The sequence below is a fragment of the Pseudorca crassidens genome, chromosome 17, assembly GCF_039906515.1.
Source record: "Pseudorca crassidens isolate mPseCra1 chromosome 17, mPseCra1.hap1, whole genome shotgun sequence".
Taxonomy (NCBI): Eukaryota; Metazoa; Chordata; class Mammalia; order Artiodactyla; family Delphinidae; genus Pseudorca; species Pseudorca crassidens.
This window is the reverse complement of record NC_090312.1, coordinates 39,890,240-39,907,223: the sequence shown is the minus strand read 5'-3', so window position 1 is coordinate 39,907,223 and position 16,984 is coordinate 39,890,240. Positions and strand designations below refer to the sequence as shown.

The 16,984-nt window shown below is 39.1% G+C and overlaps 1 protein-coding gene across 2 annotated transcripts in view; it reads left to right on the top strand.

Moving 5' to 3' along the window:
* The window catches only part of CPQ (carboxypeptidase Q), a 468,037-nt gene extending 452,511 nt beyond the window's left edge, over window positions 1-15,526 (top strand). For both annotated transcript variants that reach the window (XM_067711716.1, XM_067711715.1), the window contains one exon: window positions 14,784-15,526. In XM_067711716.1, the coding sequence (XP_067567817.1) occupies window positions 14,784-14,849 (66 nt within the window). In that variant the 3' untranslated portion in view covers window positions 14,850-15,526. The remainder of the gene's footprint in view (window positions 1-14,783) is intronic.
* The last annotated feature ends 1,458 nt before the right edge of the window (window positions 15,527-16,984 follow it).

The following is a 16,984-nucleotide window of genomic DNA, read 5'->3' as shown; positions in this document are numbered from 1 at the left end:
GGAGATTGTTTCTCAGCTGCATGAAATTAACAAGGAACTAATTCATGCTTCATGTTCCCTGTTCTTCATAATGAGGTCTTCTTACTAGTTTAATTAGTTAGTAAAGGACAGCATTCCCTTCTTTCCACCTTTTGTCAAGAATTCTAAAGACTTTAAGAAAAATGACTCAGGAGGTGAAACAGCAGGACTCCTGGTATTACTTATAAACTCTGCGCTCGAAACTATTTCAGGGTCTGTAGCAGCGAATCTCAAGCACCATTTACCTTGTCCCATGATGCCGGAGTTTTGAGTATAAATGATGGAGCAGCTAATGACATGTTGGCCCACAAAGCAGCATTAGCTTCCTTTATCATCATCAGCCTTTTTTTAAAAAAAAAAAAAACCCACAGAAATGTATACATTGCAGTTTATCTCACCACAGAAGCATTTAATCAAATGTACTGTAATTATATTTTGAGTGGCTACTGAGAATATTCACTGTTTCTTCATTATAAGGATTGTCCTAAGAATTACATTAAGGAGGGTGAACCATAATAGCATTGGGAATTTAGCTGCGTTTAAATGTTAAATTTACATCTCAGCCTTGTAGATTCCCTATTAATTGGTAGCTATGGGCCAGGATCTTTTCACGAGCATTGGCATTTAATGGATATTCCTTGAATTGGTGTTTTACTTTAAGTGAAATGTGTGTTTGCATTAAGAGCATATTCATTTCCCAGTCTCCTTCTTATACATTTGTTTCCTTTGTTTTGGAATCCACAAAGCTTTGCATGTTTAGCTCACTTTTTTCCCTCCCTGCATAACGACTTTCAGAAGGTTAAATTTTAAAAGGTTTTGTGTGTAAAAAAAATAAATTGCATCCCTTTAGCAGACAGTCAATTAATGGGGCTGCATTTAGCTGCCAAATGGGAACCTGCCAGGTGACCAAGAAAGAAAGAGGTTATTTGCATAAATAAAATGAAAGCATATTAGAATAACTGAGCCAACATCCACCAAATTTTTCACCAGTGTCAACCTCGAACTTTACCTGCTTCATTTTCAGGATTATGGTTTGAAGCCAGGACTATTCACCATGTTTCTATTTTCCTTGTAGTTCTTTCCTCAGAAGTGGAGGAAAGTTGACTAATACTTTGCAGCTTTAGCCAAATAGTTTGTGATCTTCCTGTAACCCACTGACTTACACAGAAGCATGGACACACTTACTTTGGATAAATCCATGCTATCTGACACATAAACAAACAATAAAGAATTGAAAGGAGTCAAGAGGCACTCAGTCCCAGATCAATTTTCTTCAATGTCCTGAGCGGCCATAGCATTTTTCTGGCCATGATTACATGTTATTCATAAGGATTACCTTTTATTATATTTTTAATGCTATATCTTTTCAGATGGGATTTTTTTTTTTTTTGTAGCAGTTGTACTTTCTTCTGTATGTTTCCTATCTTCTGTGATACAACTTCCTGTGACCTTCACGCTGTCATATCCAGAAATGAAGAAGCCTATCTTGGTGCAGACTCTCGGTCCATCTAGCCCATAATTCTACTGCTGACAATGGCCCCCAAAGCCATTTTGTGGAGGACTTGGCTGCCCACCTTGACATGATCCCTAAGATTTTAGGTGCACAGTCTAAAATAATCCCATTTCTCTTTGTAACCTAGTATGGCTTAATCAGCTGTGAGTTTAGCTAGATCCCTTTAAAAGGACAAGTTTAGCCTGTCCTACCTACTGGGGAGTGGGTGGGGGGCAGGATGGAGGGAGGGTAATGGAGATCCACAGTGTAACTGGAAGGGCCATTACAGGTTCTCAAGACTGATTTCAGTTCCAAATAGTGATACCGATCCTCAGGTGGACTGTCTTCTAGAGAAATACCCGCTGCTTCTGTTCTTTGTCTCATAGCCAGTTAATTCTCTATCCACAGCAAAACATTCCCTTCCATCCAATAGCAACTCAACCTTTTTGATTGTCAGTATAGTTTTATCGGTGTTTCTTTGAATGGGTAAAATACCCCCCTTCTCCTTGCTTACAACTTTTTTAAACCTTTTTAAAGATTGTGAAAACAAGCCAACTCTTCCTTTTATAAGAAAAACTATGATCTTTTTTCCCCTATAGACTATGAGCTTAAGTGCTTAGTAATAAACCTCTTTTAAAATAAATTTTATAAATCCATCAGCTTGGCCATGTGGCAGTGAGAATCACTATGCAGAGGTTCATAGAGTCTCCCTTGCAACCTCTCTCATGGACGAACATCTTCCTATCGACCAGTTGGCCTCCAATACCATAGTCATTTGCAGTGGCTCTCTCCAGCTCCACCATGATCCCTAGGCATTCCTGCCATGCACCTGCCAACCAGCCTTCCAGAATTGTCATAATTCAGTAGAGGAAGTAGGTCTAGAACAGCATGTCCACGTAGTACTTCCAACTTGTCTCATTCCTTTGTGTCTGCTTGCCAGCAGAATGGGAGGTGGCAAACAGACACAAAGGTTTCTATCTAACATCCGCCTTCCACTCACAGTGGCTTTGTAACCTTTATGTATCTGTAGCCAGAAATCAAAATCTGTGTCCATTTGCACACAATTATGGAAAACCATGTTGATTTTAAGGCTTTCATTATAAAGTTCACCCTGGAAACAATCTCTAGAGTCTTTCCAAGTCTGAAGACCCATATGCATTGAATGTTCTCACAGTGTGCTCTGTCAGAGATAGTTTTTACTGATGTTCTCTTAGGAGCATCGTTCCCCAGGTATGGAGAGAACTGCCGAAAGGCCTTTACAAGGAGTCAGGCTGGCTCAGGTAGGTGGGAGCGTTATTAACAACAGGCCATGAAAGAAGAGTGGGCAATAATTTCTGTATGGACAAAGGGAGAATTATAAATTGGGACTGACATATAAACATGAGTAAGATTCAAAAATTCCCCCTCAGAAGAAGTGTCAATATTAGTTTGAGTTACAAAACAAGGTAGAAGGAGAGAGTGGTATAGATGTTTCTTTATAGCTACATATGGAAGCTATGACACATGCACACACATAAAATTATAAACTCAAAGATAAGGAACCAATCATATATGAATGTGACTGTACTTTTAAGGTGTATAGGTGGGTGGTATTAAATTATAATTTTCTGAAAGGCAAAATCATGACTCTCATGTGGAAGGTGTGAGGCAGGTCGGGGAGAAATTAGGGTATTAAGGGGTGGGTACATGTTGAAGACAAGTCCAATTTTATATACACACAGATGTGCATATATATGTTTTTATAGAGAGACATATATACATTCATTTATATTAATGTGTGTGTGTGTATAAAATTTGTTTTTATTTTCCCCCCAATCCTCCTCATAATTGGGGACCATCCACTACCCTAAAGGGAGAAGGCAGAAGACCAGCCCTTATGTTGGTGACCAGTTTGCTCAGTGCTGTTAGGGTAATCATGGGTAAAATCATGGATGGGGACTGTGAGTCGCTGAACTTTTGAGAAGCAACATGAATGTGATTATTCATTTAAGGTTGTAGATGGGTGGTATTAAATTATAGTTTTCTAAAAGCTGAAATCATGATTCTCATGCAAATGAAAAAAGGAACACATGTCAAAGATTTTATTCAATTCATTCATTTATATGGGAATCAGTAAGATATTCACACCAAAGAGCATTTGAGAAACTGAGTTTATGTAATTTAATAAGTATTAACCTAAGATTGCTAGGTTAGATTAAAACTGCTTAACTGGTTAATGTCTTAGAGGCCAATAAACTGTAACCTTTGGAAACAACTGTTCTATGGGACAGAAATAATTTTCATCTAGAAAAAATGAAATAGACTAAATATCTATGAGTTAACATATAACGTCACCAAGTCTGGGACCTTTAATCAGTAGTAAGCAGTGAGTCAAACTAAGTACGTTGTCCTAGAGAATCTTTGCATGGACTTTGCCCTGAATGACATTGATAGGATGTGCTGCCTTATTTTCAAGGTGTGGATAATTTCCATAACAGTGGTGAAAAGTAGAGGAACATATTGAATAGTACATAATAGAGTGTTTAGCTCTCAGCTTATATGTGAAATATCCCATGTTTTTGGTAACAAGACTCTTCTTATCATTCCCCAAGGCAGCAGCTGAGAGAAGAATCCCCAGAAAATAGGATTTACTTAGCAAAATTGCTGTAGAGAGGGAGAATGAAGCCAGTATTTAGCTCTGCTTTTGCCCCATGAGATATTTAACGATTCATTCATTTATCCATACAGTGATTCAACAAACATTTATTGAGCATCTACTGCCTGCCAGGCTTTGGGGAGTAGAGTGAAAAAGACAAAGTCCCTTCTAGTGGGAAAGACAAGCAGCAAATAATGAAATCATTACAAGAATAATAATATAGTTTTAGGTAGTAGAAGAGTGCTGTGAAAGGTAGGGGCGGGGAAGAAGCAGGGTAAGAGGATAACAAATGATTAGAGGGGAGGGGTGGGTTTTAGATGGGATGGTTGCAAGCTCTTAGGAGAATTGGCAGGCCCTGCAGTGTGTGGCCCAGCAAGAGCAGGGGGCTTGGTGTCAGGAGAGGCTCTGCTATCCATCTTCTGATAGGTAGTCCCAGGCTGCCTGAGCCCACTGTCTGAATATGATTACATCTTCACTCTAGTTCATGGCCCAGGATACCTCCAGTTTGAGTTTCCATCTTCTTGTCATGAAGCAAAGTAAGGATGGGGGACCAGAGCTGCGAGTGGAGCAAACAACACACACAGTTCGCCACTGGGGAAAAAGCTGTTACAGATGTCCTGCTTTAAGGCAGGGAGAGAAGGCTCAGCAAACTGGTTAGGAGCATTGTTTTCAGATCAGACACAGCTGGCCTTGAATCCTACCTCTACTGCTTTGGCTGTGTGACTTTAGTTACTCAAATCCATTTTCCATCTGTTAATGACGCATAATGATCACTCCCTCATGGGGTCACTTGGAAAATTAAATGAAATCATTCTCCAAAAAGCCCTAGGCACACAGGAGGCCATCAACAAATTGTATTTTTCCTGTTAGTCCCACATTTTGAGAGTCTGTAGTACCATCTTCCTATAGCAGTCATTAATTAGTCTTATTACAGGTGTACGGTTCTTCAACTTTATGGAAAGATGAATCATTATCACAGAGTTTAGGTACATGTGAACTGGAGGTCCTCCAGGTGTGTTGGTGTTGACCCATGTTCTGTGGTCAAAATTATCCAGCCAACAATGCAAGTTTTCCAAAGAGATGGAAGGTGCGAGGCCTTAGTGGCACACCTGAAACCTTTCAGCACAGGCTTGGAAATTCTTGGGTGAGAATTTAGAAACTAAAATTATAATACTTTCCATGGAGCTTTGATCTGGGACGTTTTTCCATTTCCTGTCTGTCCTTTCCTTTCCTTTGTTTTACTGTTCTTTCCTTTCCCTCTTATAAGTTGCTTTCTCTTCTGGAGAGCTATGGGTTAGGAAGCTATTAATTAGCTGCGTCTCACTCTAATTTTCGATGAGATTTAATATAGTAGGGATAAAACTGCCCCTTTTGAAAAGAGAGATTAAATGTCGGCAAATTCCTTGATTTTCTAATTGTTTTGGTAATAATGTTTTTTCATTTGATAACGTTGCTGAAAGAAATAATAATTTTAATTAAACTTTAAATGTAATTTTTTATTTTATATATCCTAGGGAGACTAAGTTTTCTTGTAGGGAATAAGTTAAGACCATAACCTTCTTCTCTAACCTCATAATTATTATGATCAGGAAATGTCTGTAATACATTACATTGTAATTAAATTGCATACCCCAGACTGTGCAAGATGTGTTTATAAAGGACAAATGGATTTTCCACAGCTGCTTGCCTGTGAGTGCATCCTTCGTGAAACATTGCGGCAGCCAATGTATGCACGGAAATAACAGACTTGAATTTAAATTTTCAAAGCTTTCAAATGTCTTTCAAAATCTTCTCATAACATGAATTGCTTAATTTGTGTACATGAAAACCCACTGATTACATATGAATGAGAGTCAACCTACAATAAGAGGGGGCTATGAGAATCTTTGTGTATTTATCCACCCATCTCTTCAGGAATTAGCAGGTATTCATTTAATCTTGTTCTGATATCCTGCACAGATCCCCGTCATTACAGGGATCGTTCTGTGAAGACTGGAATCTTCTGTGAACAGTACGGGGCAGGTCAGGTATTTCTGACGATATTCATTGGACCATCTTCACCCAGTCACACAGCTGGGAAATATTTTGTGAGATGAATGTTTACAAAAGAAAAAACAAAAGGATTCAGAGAGGAGAGAGAAGAAGGGGGAAGAGAAGGATGAGAAGGAAAAATAATCCAAACATGGGTCAAGGCGGGGTCACATAGAATAGACCTCATGGTCCAACTGTTCCATCTTTAAGAATAATCATCAGAACTTTGATTGATTAAATAAGTATTTTAAATCCTTCAAGTTGTATTGAAATGATCATGCTGTTGTGGATATACTGGGTTAACCTTGTGGATACGTAATATCTTATAGTAAAGTATTAGCTGAGTGCTTACTCATCCTCACCAGCATCTTGAACTCAGGTATCATTAGCCCTCACTCATTCACGAGGAAACTGAGGCTGAGTGGCCTTACGTGATTCTCCCAAATTCACCCAGATATTAAGCAGAGGAGTTTGAATTGGAACCCGGTCCTATCTGACTCTAACCCCTATGTTCTCTCAGCTGTATCTCCCCGTCTAGGCCAAATTTCTCCTTGACTGACAAGCTCAAGGATACGTCTTCACATCCTTAAATTCCAAATCTCCCTTAGAACTAATTTCCTAAATGTGAACTGTCCTAATCATGCTGTAATTTGTTTCCAAGGGGTGAATATTAGCCTTCAGAGCAGGCTCCTCCCTACCAGCTTTCACCTTCTAAAATTCATTTCATTTGATTCCCTACCTGTCAGAAGATACTGTGCAATTTATCCCTAAGGACAGTTAACATTTCCTCCGCCGCCCCCCACCTTGTGATGTCAGGCGCTCTCAGAAATTGCAATGCAGGCTCTCCCTCAGTGCTGGTCTTTTCGATCAGTGGCTGTCACTGACAAAATGTCTCCTTGGAACTGCAGAGACAAAGCTGTAAGGCTGCCAGCAGGCCTGCTCTCCCATCTCCTGTGGCTATCAGTGTTCTCACTGGTGGTACCAGATCTTCTGGAGTTGTTTCAGTTTTGTCCGTTGCTCATGGGAACTTAGATGATCGCTGAGGAAATGCTTTCCTTAAGTCACTAGTTTTAAAGGGAGGCAGCCAAATTCCCAGCCATCTGGCAGTCAGTTTCTTTCAGTCTGAGACAGGGAATTTCAGAGGCCTTGAAGAGGGCATGCACAAATATTTCTTGCTTCTATTTTTTCAATACGGAATTTGGAGTCTTGTCTGTCAGCCATCATGCTGCGTCTTTAGGAAACTCTAAATGGGAGGGAACCAGCCCCTAGCAAGCTGCACTTTGTCTCTTGGAATTAAATGTCCTTTTCTGTTTCTTGAAATCCACAGTTCTGATTCATCTTCTATCTGCCCTCAGTGACTTCCGTTCTTTGAACTCCTTGACTTTGTCCTTAACTTGTGGATGAATTTGACATCCAGCTGATGCTCTCTGGGATCCAGAGAGCACATCCTGCTCACCGGCTGCCACTAGTTCTAAAATGTCATGGTTTCTGTTAAAATGCTTCTAGCTCCTACCAAAGTAAACACACAGATTTGTCTCTCTCGGGTTGTGCTGTGAGTTCATGGCGTAAAGTGTCTTCTGGTTTAAAAATGGACCACTGGGCTTTTCACTGGAAGTTTGGTTATCTTTGTACACATGCTTTCCAGAGAACTTCAGAGGCTGGGTTATCATCATCTGGCCCTGGTCTTTGTCACCTGTCCCCCAAACTGTACTTCCTTCCTAGCCGTCTCCTCACCACCACGATTGTTTACAGAATTCTACCTCCACATTTTTCTGGAATGTCTCCCTAAGGTGCAGCTCCCGTCTCCCCACCTTCCTGCCCATTGGCCCCCAAAGCCTTCCCATTTATGAACTGTGTTCAGTCTGTTTTCAGCCTTATTTAGGAACTTTCCAAGATGACGTTAGTTGCCAACTTTCTCTGCCTGTAATTAACCCAAGTTACCCACACATAATGCTCACACGTTCTATTCACCTGGAATATCCGTGTCCCCACCTCGGTCTGTTGACAGCCTAAGTACTTGTGCTAGATATTCTCTTGTACCACTCCTTATCAATCCTCACCTTTCTCTACCCTATACTGTGCCGTTGGAGGCTAACGGTTATGGACTGCCCTCTGGCTTATGATTGGGTTTGGCCAAGGGAGGCCTGTAGGATATGAGAGGCACCAGGAGGGGACTGATTCCCTGGCTTCAAACAACCACAGCTCCTCTGGTGACCCCCTCCAGCAGATACAACTGCAGCTACAGCTGCTTTCTTCTCTGCTTTTTTAGGCCTAGGGGTGGAAATGGCCTCCCTTGCTTCTCCTTTAGCATCCCTTATTGGTTTTATTTAACCCTGACCACTCTTCGTAAATAATCCTTTCATTAAATTTTCCAAGTTATCTGCTTGGAGTGTCCCATCTGTTTCCTACAAGGGCTCTGACTGATACAGCACCCCCAAGGCCCAGTTCACTTATACACTTCTCTGATTTCATTCATTCATTCAACAAATTCACATTCCTCATCTGTTTGTTTGGTGTTACGTTATAGGCATTGGTGACAAGAGTGGAGAACAAAACAGTGGCCTTGCCTTCAGGGAAATTACAATATAGTGGGGAAAACAAATGTGAAACAAGCAGTTATAACAAAGAATGGTGAAGATTACGATAGGAGAAGTATGGAGAGCACGCAACAAGGGGACCTAGTCTGGGGTCAGAGAAGGTCATTCAACTACATAAGGTATCCACTATTTTTTGTCCTTTGCCCATAGCACTCAGTGCATTCTGATTGTGTTATTATTATTTGTGGACACATTTTCTCTGCCTCTACTGCAGAATAAGCTTTTGAGAGCAGAGACTGCCTTTTTCACCTTTATGTCTTAGCCCACTGCCTAGAATGTTGTAGGAACTCAAGTATTTGTCCAGTTGAATCGGACTGAACTTTCTGAACACTTATGAACCTCAGCTCCAGCCCACCCGCTGAAGGTTGTACATTATTAGGCTGGATAATGGGGAGATCCCACCCTTTCAGAGCTATCAGAACAACAGAAAACATGTTTTACTAGTTGAAAAAGAAAAATCACTGAAGAGGAAGAGCCTCCTCAACACAGGTGAAGGGTTTGGTAGATGTTATCAACCTAATACACCCTGTTTCGGATATTTGCTGACAGGCATTGGAGTCATTAATTGTCAGGGTTGAGAGTTGAGCTTTCTTTTATATGTTTGTTTTGCATCACTGGCTTGTGTTGTGTTTGATAGCAACATAGCTGAACTCAGTGTGAAATATGAATGAATGGAGGGAAATCCATGTCCTACTCCAGAGCAAGGAGTCTGGGGAGATAAGTAGGTACAAAGTTTTTAAAACTTTGTTTTAAAAAAGCTTTTAAAACTTGGGTCAGCGTAGAGAAAATCTGGACAGCATCCTGAGGCAACAGAGGGCTCAGGAACAAAGAGCAGGAAGTAGAGGATTGGGAGAAGAGAACTCTGGCAATGTGGTAGGCCAGAAGTTCTCAGACACCTAGCTCCCCCTGCCAAAAATAATTGTTCGATAAAACAATAACTCTTTCTATAATACATGGCTTAGTAAGGCAAAGTAAGGGAATTCCTCTGGGGTGAAAAATGATGAAGTGAGAATCTGTAAGAGGTAAGAAAACTCCAGAGCCTTTGTCTAAGGGTATCTGCCAATCCCTGTTCTCCTAGAGCACGGGTTTTAATGAGGCGTGAGTGTGTCTGGGACAGGAGACAAAACCTGGAGCCCCAGTGTCCTTGTATAAGGTATTGATTAACTTTAAATAAACATGTAAGTCATATGAACATCTGAGGTCTCCACTGAGAGAACTGAAAGAAAGTGTGTAACTTCCAAATGAGTAGAGTTGGGGTGGGGGAAGGAATGATAGGAGGAAGAAAAAAAATCAACACAAAGGAGAGCAAGAAAGAAAAGGGAAAAAAGCAAACTTAGAAAACAAATGGACAAATAGAAAGTAAAAACTAAGATGAAATAAATGAGTCCAATTTAACAATAATCACGAGCTACACAAATGAATTATAATCTCCAGTTAAAAATCAAAGATTGTTAGACTAGATTTTAAGAATTCAACTTTAAACTATCCGGAAGAGAAACCCCTATAAATATAAGGACAGAGGCAGATTGCAAGTAAATTGATGGGAAAAGACATACAAAGAATGAGGTTAAAAAAAGGAGATATAGCTATATTAAATATTACGTAAAACTAGACTTCAAGACAAAAAGCACTACTGCAAATGGCGAGGATGACTACATATTAATAAAGATGTTCAAGCTGGGACAAAGTGAGAGAGTAGCACTGACATATATACACTACCAAATGCAAAATAGTTAGTGGGAAGCAGCTGCATAGCTCAAGGAGATCAGCTCTGTGCCTTGCAACCACCTAGAGGGGTGGGATAGGGAGGGTGGGAGGGAGACGCAAAAGGGTGGGGATATGGGGATATATGTGTACATATAGCTGATTTTCTCTGTTATACAGCAGAAACTAACACAACATTGTAAAGCAGTTATACCCCAATGAAGACGTTAAAATAAATAAAGATGTTCAATTTACCAGGAAGATGTAATTCTAAGTTTATGTGCTCCTAAAAGAATAACTTTGAAATATATAAAAAAGAAATTGCTGGAACTACAAGAAAAATAAACACATCCCAAATCACAGGTCATTTTCACACATCTCTCTCAAAATTGATAAACCAAATAAAGAATAAATCAGTAAGGAGTTAACAGATTTGAAGAATACAATTAACAAGCTTATTTTAATGCACAGACACAATACACTGAAAGCACATTCTTTTCAACACATGTAACATTTATAAAATGGATCATCCAATAGGCCATGGAGAACAATCTCAGCAAAACTCAAAGAATTTGTATCATATAGCCCACATTCTCTAACAGTTAAATTGGAAGTCAAAAATGAAAAAATAACTAAGGAAACCCCATACCTTTGAAAATTAAAAAACACATTCTAACTCATGCGTCAAAGAAGAAAATCAAAGTAGGACTTACTAAATATTTAGAACTAAGTGATCATGAAAATACTCATCAGAACTGGTGGGATATAGAGAGCTAAAGCAGTAATAGGGGAAAGATTGTAGTCTTACTGCTTATGTCAGTGACAAGGAAAGTGTGCAAAGTAATAAACTGAGCATTCAAGTCAAGAAGTTAAAAAAATAAAAGTGAATCAACCTAAGAATAAGGAGGGAAATAATAAATGAGTAAAAATCAATGAAAGAAAACTGCTATACATTAGAGAATGTCCCCCCAAAACAAGATTGTCTCTCTTTTTATTGAAAGAGTAACACAGCTGACAAACTGCTGGCAAGACTGATGAACAAAAAAGAGAGAAGACTCTAATAACCAGTATCAGGAATGAAAAAGCGTACTCCCTATAGGTGCCGCAGACATAAACAAAGATAAAAACAGGATATTACTGACAACTTTATGCTGATTATTGAATATTTGGAAAAACTCACACATTCCTAGAAAAGTGTAATTTCCAAAGTTAAATCAAGAAGAAACATAAAACCTGAATAACCCAATAACCAGGATAGGAATTGAATCATTAGTTAAAATTCTTACCATAAAGAAAGTATCAGACCTAGATGGTTTTGTAAGGAGTTCTACAAAATGACCAGGAAATAAATCATTCTAATCTTACACAAACTATTCCAGAGTATAGAAAAAGGACCGCTTGCCCATTTTATGAATCAGATATATATCCTTGATACTAAAAATGGAAAGCCACAAACAGAAAATGCAAATTTTTTTAAATGTATAATTTACAGTTGCAACAAAAAGTATAAGCCATGGAGGAAAGAAAACTAACAAAAGGCATGCCAAACTGTATTACAAAACGTCAAAGACATTACAGAAGACTTAATAAATAGAAACATATCAACACACCATTTTCATGGATAAAAACACAGTATCCTAATATAAAGATGCTAGTTCTCCCCAAATTGATACGTAGATTAACACAATTCCCATCAAAATCCAAAAATATTTTTCGTACAATTTTAAAATGATCCTAAACTTTATCTGAAAGAGCAAACAGTCAAGAATAGTAAGATATTCCTGAAGGAGAAGAAAGAGAAAGTGAGGGAACTTGCCCTGCCAGATAACGAGAATTAGAATGCAATGGTAGTTAAGATACTGTGATATTGTTTTGGGAATAGACAAACAGACCACTGGAACAGAATTAGAAAGCCCCCAAACAAAGCAGCAAGGAAATCTGATATATGCCAAAATTGATACTGCAGACCAGCGGGGAAAGAGGATGTGTTAGCCAAATTTTGCTGAAACAACTAAAAATAAAAAAAGCCTACCCTACACCAAAATGGATTCCAATTCTAAATGAATGAAGAACTTAAAAATGAAAAGCAAAACTTTAAAAGTTTTAGAATAAGACCCCAGAGGCTATTTTTGTGATATAAGAGTAGGGAGGATTTCTTAAACAAGATATAAAAAATAAAAATCATAAAGGAAAGGATTCATAAATTCAACTATATTAAAAGTAAGAACATCTATTCATCTAAATGCATGATAAACAGAGTGAAAAGAGCCACAAACTGGGAAGTGATTTATATAAACCAACGACCAACAAAAGATTAGTATCTAAAATATATCAAGAACGCCTACAAATCAATAAGAAAAGACAGACAAATCAATTCAAAAATGGGCAAGGGGGGCTTCCCTGGTGGCGCAGTGGTTGAGAGTCCGCCTGCCGATGCAGGGGACACGGGTTCGTGCCCCGGTCTGGGAAGATCCCACGTGCCGCGGAGCAGCTAGGCCCGTGAGCCATGGCCGCTGAGCCTGCGCGTCCGGAGCGTGTGTTCCGCAGCGGGAGAGGCCACAACAGTGAGAGGCCTGCGTACCGCAAAAAAAAAAAAAAAAAGGCAAGGGGCATGAACAGGCATTTTCCAAAAGAGAAAACATAGATGACAAAAAATGCATATGTGAAAACATGCTCAGTCTCATTAATAATTTAAAAAATTAGGGCTTCCCTGGTGGTGCAGTAGTTGAGAATCTGCCTGCCAATGCAGGGGACATGGGTTCGAGCCCTGGTCTGGGAAGATCCCACATGCCGCGGAGCAACTGGGCCTGTGAGCCATGGCCACTGAGCCTGCGCATCTGGAGCCTGTGCTCCGCAACAAAAGAGGCCGCGATAGTGAGAGGCCCGCGCACTGCGATGAAGAGTGGCCCCTGCTCGCCGCAACTAGAGAAAGCCCTCGCACAGAAACGAAGACCCAACACAGCCAAAAATAAATAAATTAATTTAAAAAAAAATTAAAACCTTACGAGGTAATATTTCACACCTAGCAGGTTAGCAAAACTTAGCCTGACAACACCAAGTGCTAGAGAGCATGTGAAGCAAGAGAAAGACTCATATACTGAGAGTGGGAGGATAAACTGAAAAGGAAAGCATTTTGGACCTGCATGATGAAATTAAACACACATGTGGCTCTATAGCCCGGCAATTCCACTCCTACATTTAGACCCTAGAGAGTGTTGATTATATTTATTTGGTAGAACTATAAAGAAATGCAATGAGTGGTTAATACGCAAGCAGAACAGGATAGTGGGCACCTCCCTCCTCTGGAGGGAGGAAAGGATCCATGGGGTGGGGTGGGGTGGGGTGGGGTGGGTGGGAGGGAGCTCATAAGATGGGCTTCAAAGGTACTGGTGATATTCTTGCATTGAATCATGGACATACGTGAACTCTTATCTTGTCACCGTTTATAATATACATTATGTTCTCTACAATCTTATGTATGTATGGTACTATATTTCATAATAAAATGGTAAGTAAATAAATAAATTAGTTCCAGAGGCTAAAGAACTGCAGTTGGAACCCACAGAATGGGCCAGGTAGGTTCTAAAGGATGACTGGGAGGTGTAAAGATACCTCGAGGCTCTGATCCACGGCTGAAACTAGAGAAAAGCTTCACTAGAGTGACAAGAAAGCTCTTAAGTGGGGCGGAGACTCCTGCTGGTGCCCTTGGAGGTTGCTGGGAAATTTTATTGGAAGTAAATGAATGAGAAGAAAAATTTGAGCAAAGGAGTACTGACTTTCTTTTGTATCCAGGGAGGTAAAAAATGTGCACTCTGCTAATACGAAAAAATACTGTCTCTTTATAAAGAAAGAGGGTATTGTATCACTTGCTTTTCAAATAAAGTTTACTCTCCTTTGGGTAGCAGGAAGTCCAGAAGGCGGCAGTGTAGAGCTTATTCAATGGGCTTGCAATATTTTCTAAATCCAGGCTCCTTCTGTCTTTCCACTCTGCCATTTTTAGTGTGTGGGCTTTTTGCCCCCTGCAGTTCCAAACTTCTCATCTAATTCAGCATGAGGGCATTTTACTGACTCTTGCCAGCCAAGTAAAGGCTTTCCTAGAACTCACCCACCGCCTGCCACTTCATATCCTAGTAGTCAGAACAGTGTCACATGGCCATTTCTTGCTGCAAGAGAGGCTGGGAACATCACTATTTTGCCATCGCAGCGTGTATAATAGGATCAGGGAAGGGGGCAGTGGTTTCTGAGCCGCTATTCAGCAATGCCTGTCAAAATACTTCACTAAGAATTCTTCCTCTTTTTTCCCCAGGAGCCAGTCTACTTGATGACCTATATAAATATTTCTCCTTCCATCACTCCCATGGAGACACCATGACTGTCATGGATCCAAAGCAGATGAATGTTGCTGCTGCTGTTTGGGCTGTTGTCTCTTATGTCATTGCAGACATGGAAGAAATGCTGCCCAGGTCTTAGCAAGAGCAAGAGAGAAGGCACTTTTGTCCTTTCTGGCCAGGAATCCTGGATCTGCAGCTTCAAGGAGCCCCGCTTCACCTAACAATTTTATGTGATCATTTACAAAGCACAACACTTTTTCATACTTTCTGATACCATGTTTCTTGATACTTTCCAAATTCTCTGTTCCTAGTGTAAGGAATAAGCCCCATCCCCACAAAGAATCAGCCAATGGTAGGGATCACAGTGAGGGAATTTCTTTACACCACATATTAAAAATACTGTTTCTACTTTGAAAGTAAATACTGGATAAAGCTTTGGAAGACCTCTGGCTTTTATGCATGTATTTATGAACATTAATTACAGTGACCAATATTTTGTTAAGTTATTCATTGAAGGAGTAGAGGAGTACACAATTGTAGTACAGTCTTAATTGAATGTATGGAGGCATCTGGCTTTCTAATTTGTACATTTTTATATTATTAGAATTTTTTAATGAGGTTAAAATTTTTTTAATTCACAGAAAGAAGTCACCATTTGGGGAAAAAAATCAAGTATGTAAAATCCAGTTGCCTTATTAAAGATCTGTCACCAAACAAATGATAATACTATTTTACATTTATGTTTTATATATTTCACATAATATATCTATGAAGTTGGGGCTTATTCACATTTTGCTGATAACAGGTTTGAGGCTCAGAGAAGCTAAATCATATTCACAGAGCAAAACACTGATCCCCTTCTACTCTGGGAATAATCTCTACTATTCTTCCACACACAATGTCCAGTATTCAATTTAAAAAATTACAAGACACACCCAAAAATGCAAGAAAAACTCATTGTCAAGAGTTAAAGCAATTAAGAAAACCAGACAATAGAGATAACTCAGATGTTGGAATATCAGAGAGGAACTTTAACATAACTGTGATTAATAGGTTACATTCTAGTGGGAAAATGGGTCTACATACATGAACAGGAGAATTTCAACAGAAAGATGAAAACTATAAAATGGAATCAAATGCAAATACTAAAATAAAAAATACAACATCAGAGATGGAGAATTTCCTTGCTGGGCTCATCAGCAGACTGGATAAAACTGAGGAAAGAATCAACAAACTTGAAAACAGATCAATAAAAATTATCCAAACTAAAACACTGAGAAAGAAAAGTGAAGGAAAACAAACACCAGAATGGATCATTAGACTGTGATCTAATATATATGAGGCCTAACATACATGTAACTGAATTCTTAGAAGGAGAAGACAAAGTATCAGTTTTATTAATGGTGATGATTAAAAAGGCCTTTCATTTCTGGCAAGGTTGCCGACTGGTACACTGACTGACACACTGAAAACTAAAGATGTTGGATAACATCTGAGAAACACTTTCTTAAATATATGAATTAACTGATTAAAAGGTAAAGAATATTAGACAAAAAATTAAGTGGAGGCATGAACCAAGATGATATACAGCACATAAACCAGCTTTTCTTTTTGAGAAAATATGCAGGATGTGGTGAAGTTAAATTTCTATTTTCACAGCTTTTAGTGGCTCAGGGGACTATAGACAAACCCCATATTAGGGACATTAGAGAACCCCAATGAAATTGGAACCCCAAAGGATTATAGCTCAATACAATGGTGAACTAAAAATAACTCTGAGGACCATAAGGAAAATTACTGTTATTAAGTAACTGCTGAATGGAGGGTCCAGAGAAATTCCCACAGATAAAGTTACACAGTCAAGAAAATAAAACACAAAAACAGGAATCAGAACATTCTGAGCAACAGCAGTCCAAAAAAGAAAACATCAGAATTAATTCACAATATCCTCTGATACTGCAATTTTTAAATCAAGAATTTTCTAATCTATGCCTATTATGGTTTGAGGAAGTAAAAGAAGGGATTGAAAATAGAATAGAGAGTAAAGGACTATAAAAAGTGATGAAGCATATTGTTTTTTAAAAATATAGAACTTCTAGAAATGTAAATGGAATTTGAAAATTATAGGACCAGCTTAACTGCAGATAAGAGAATTCATGAACTAAAACAAATAGTG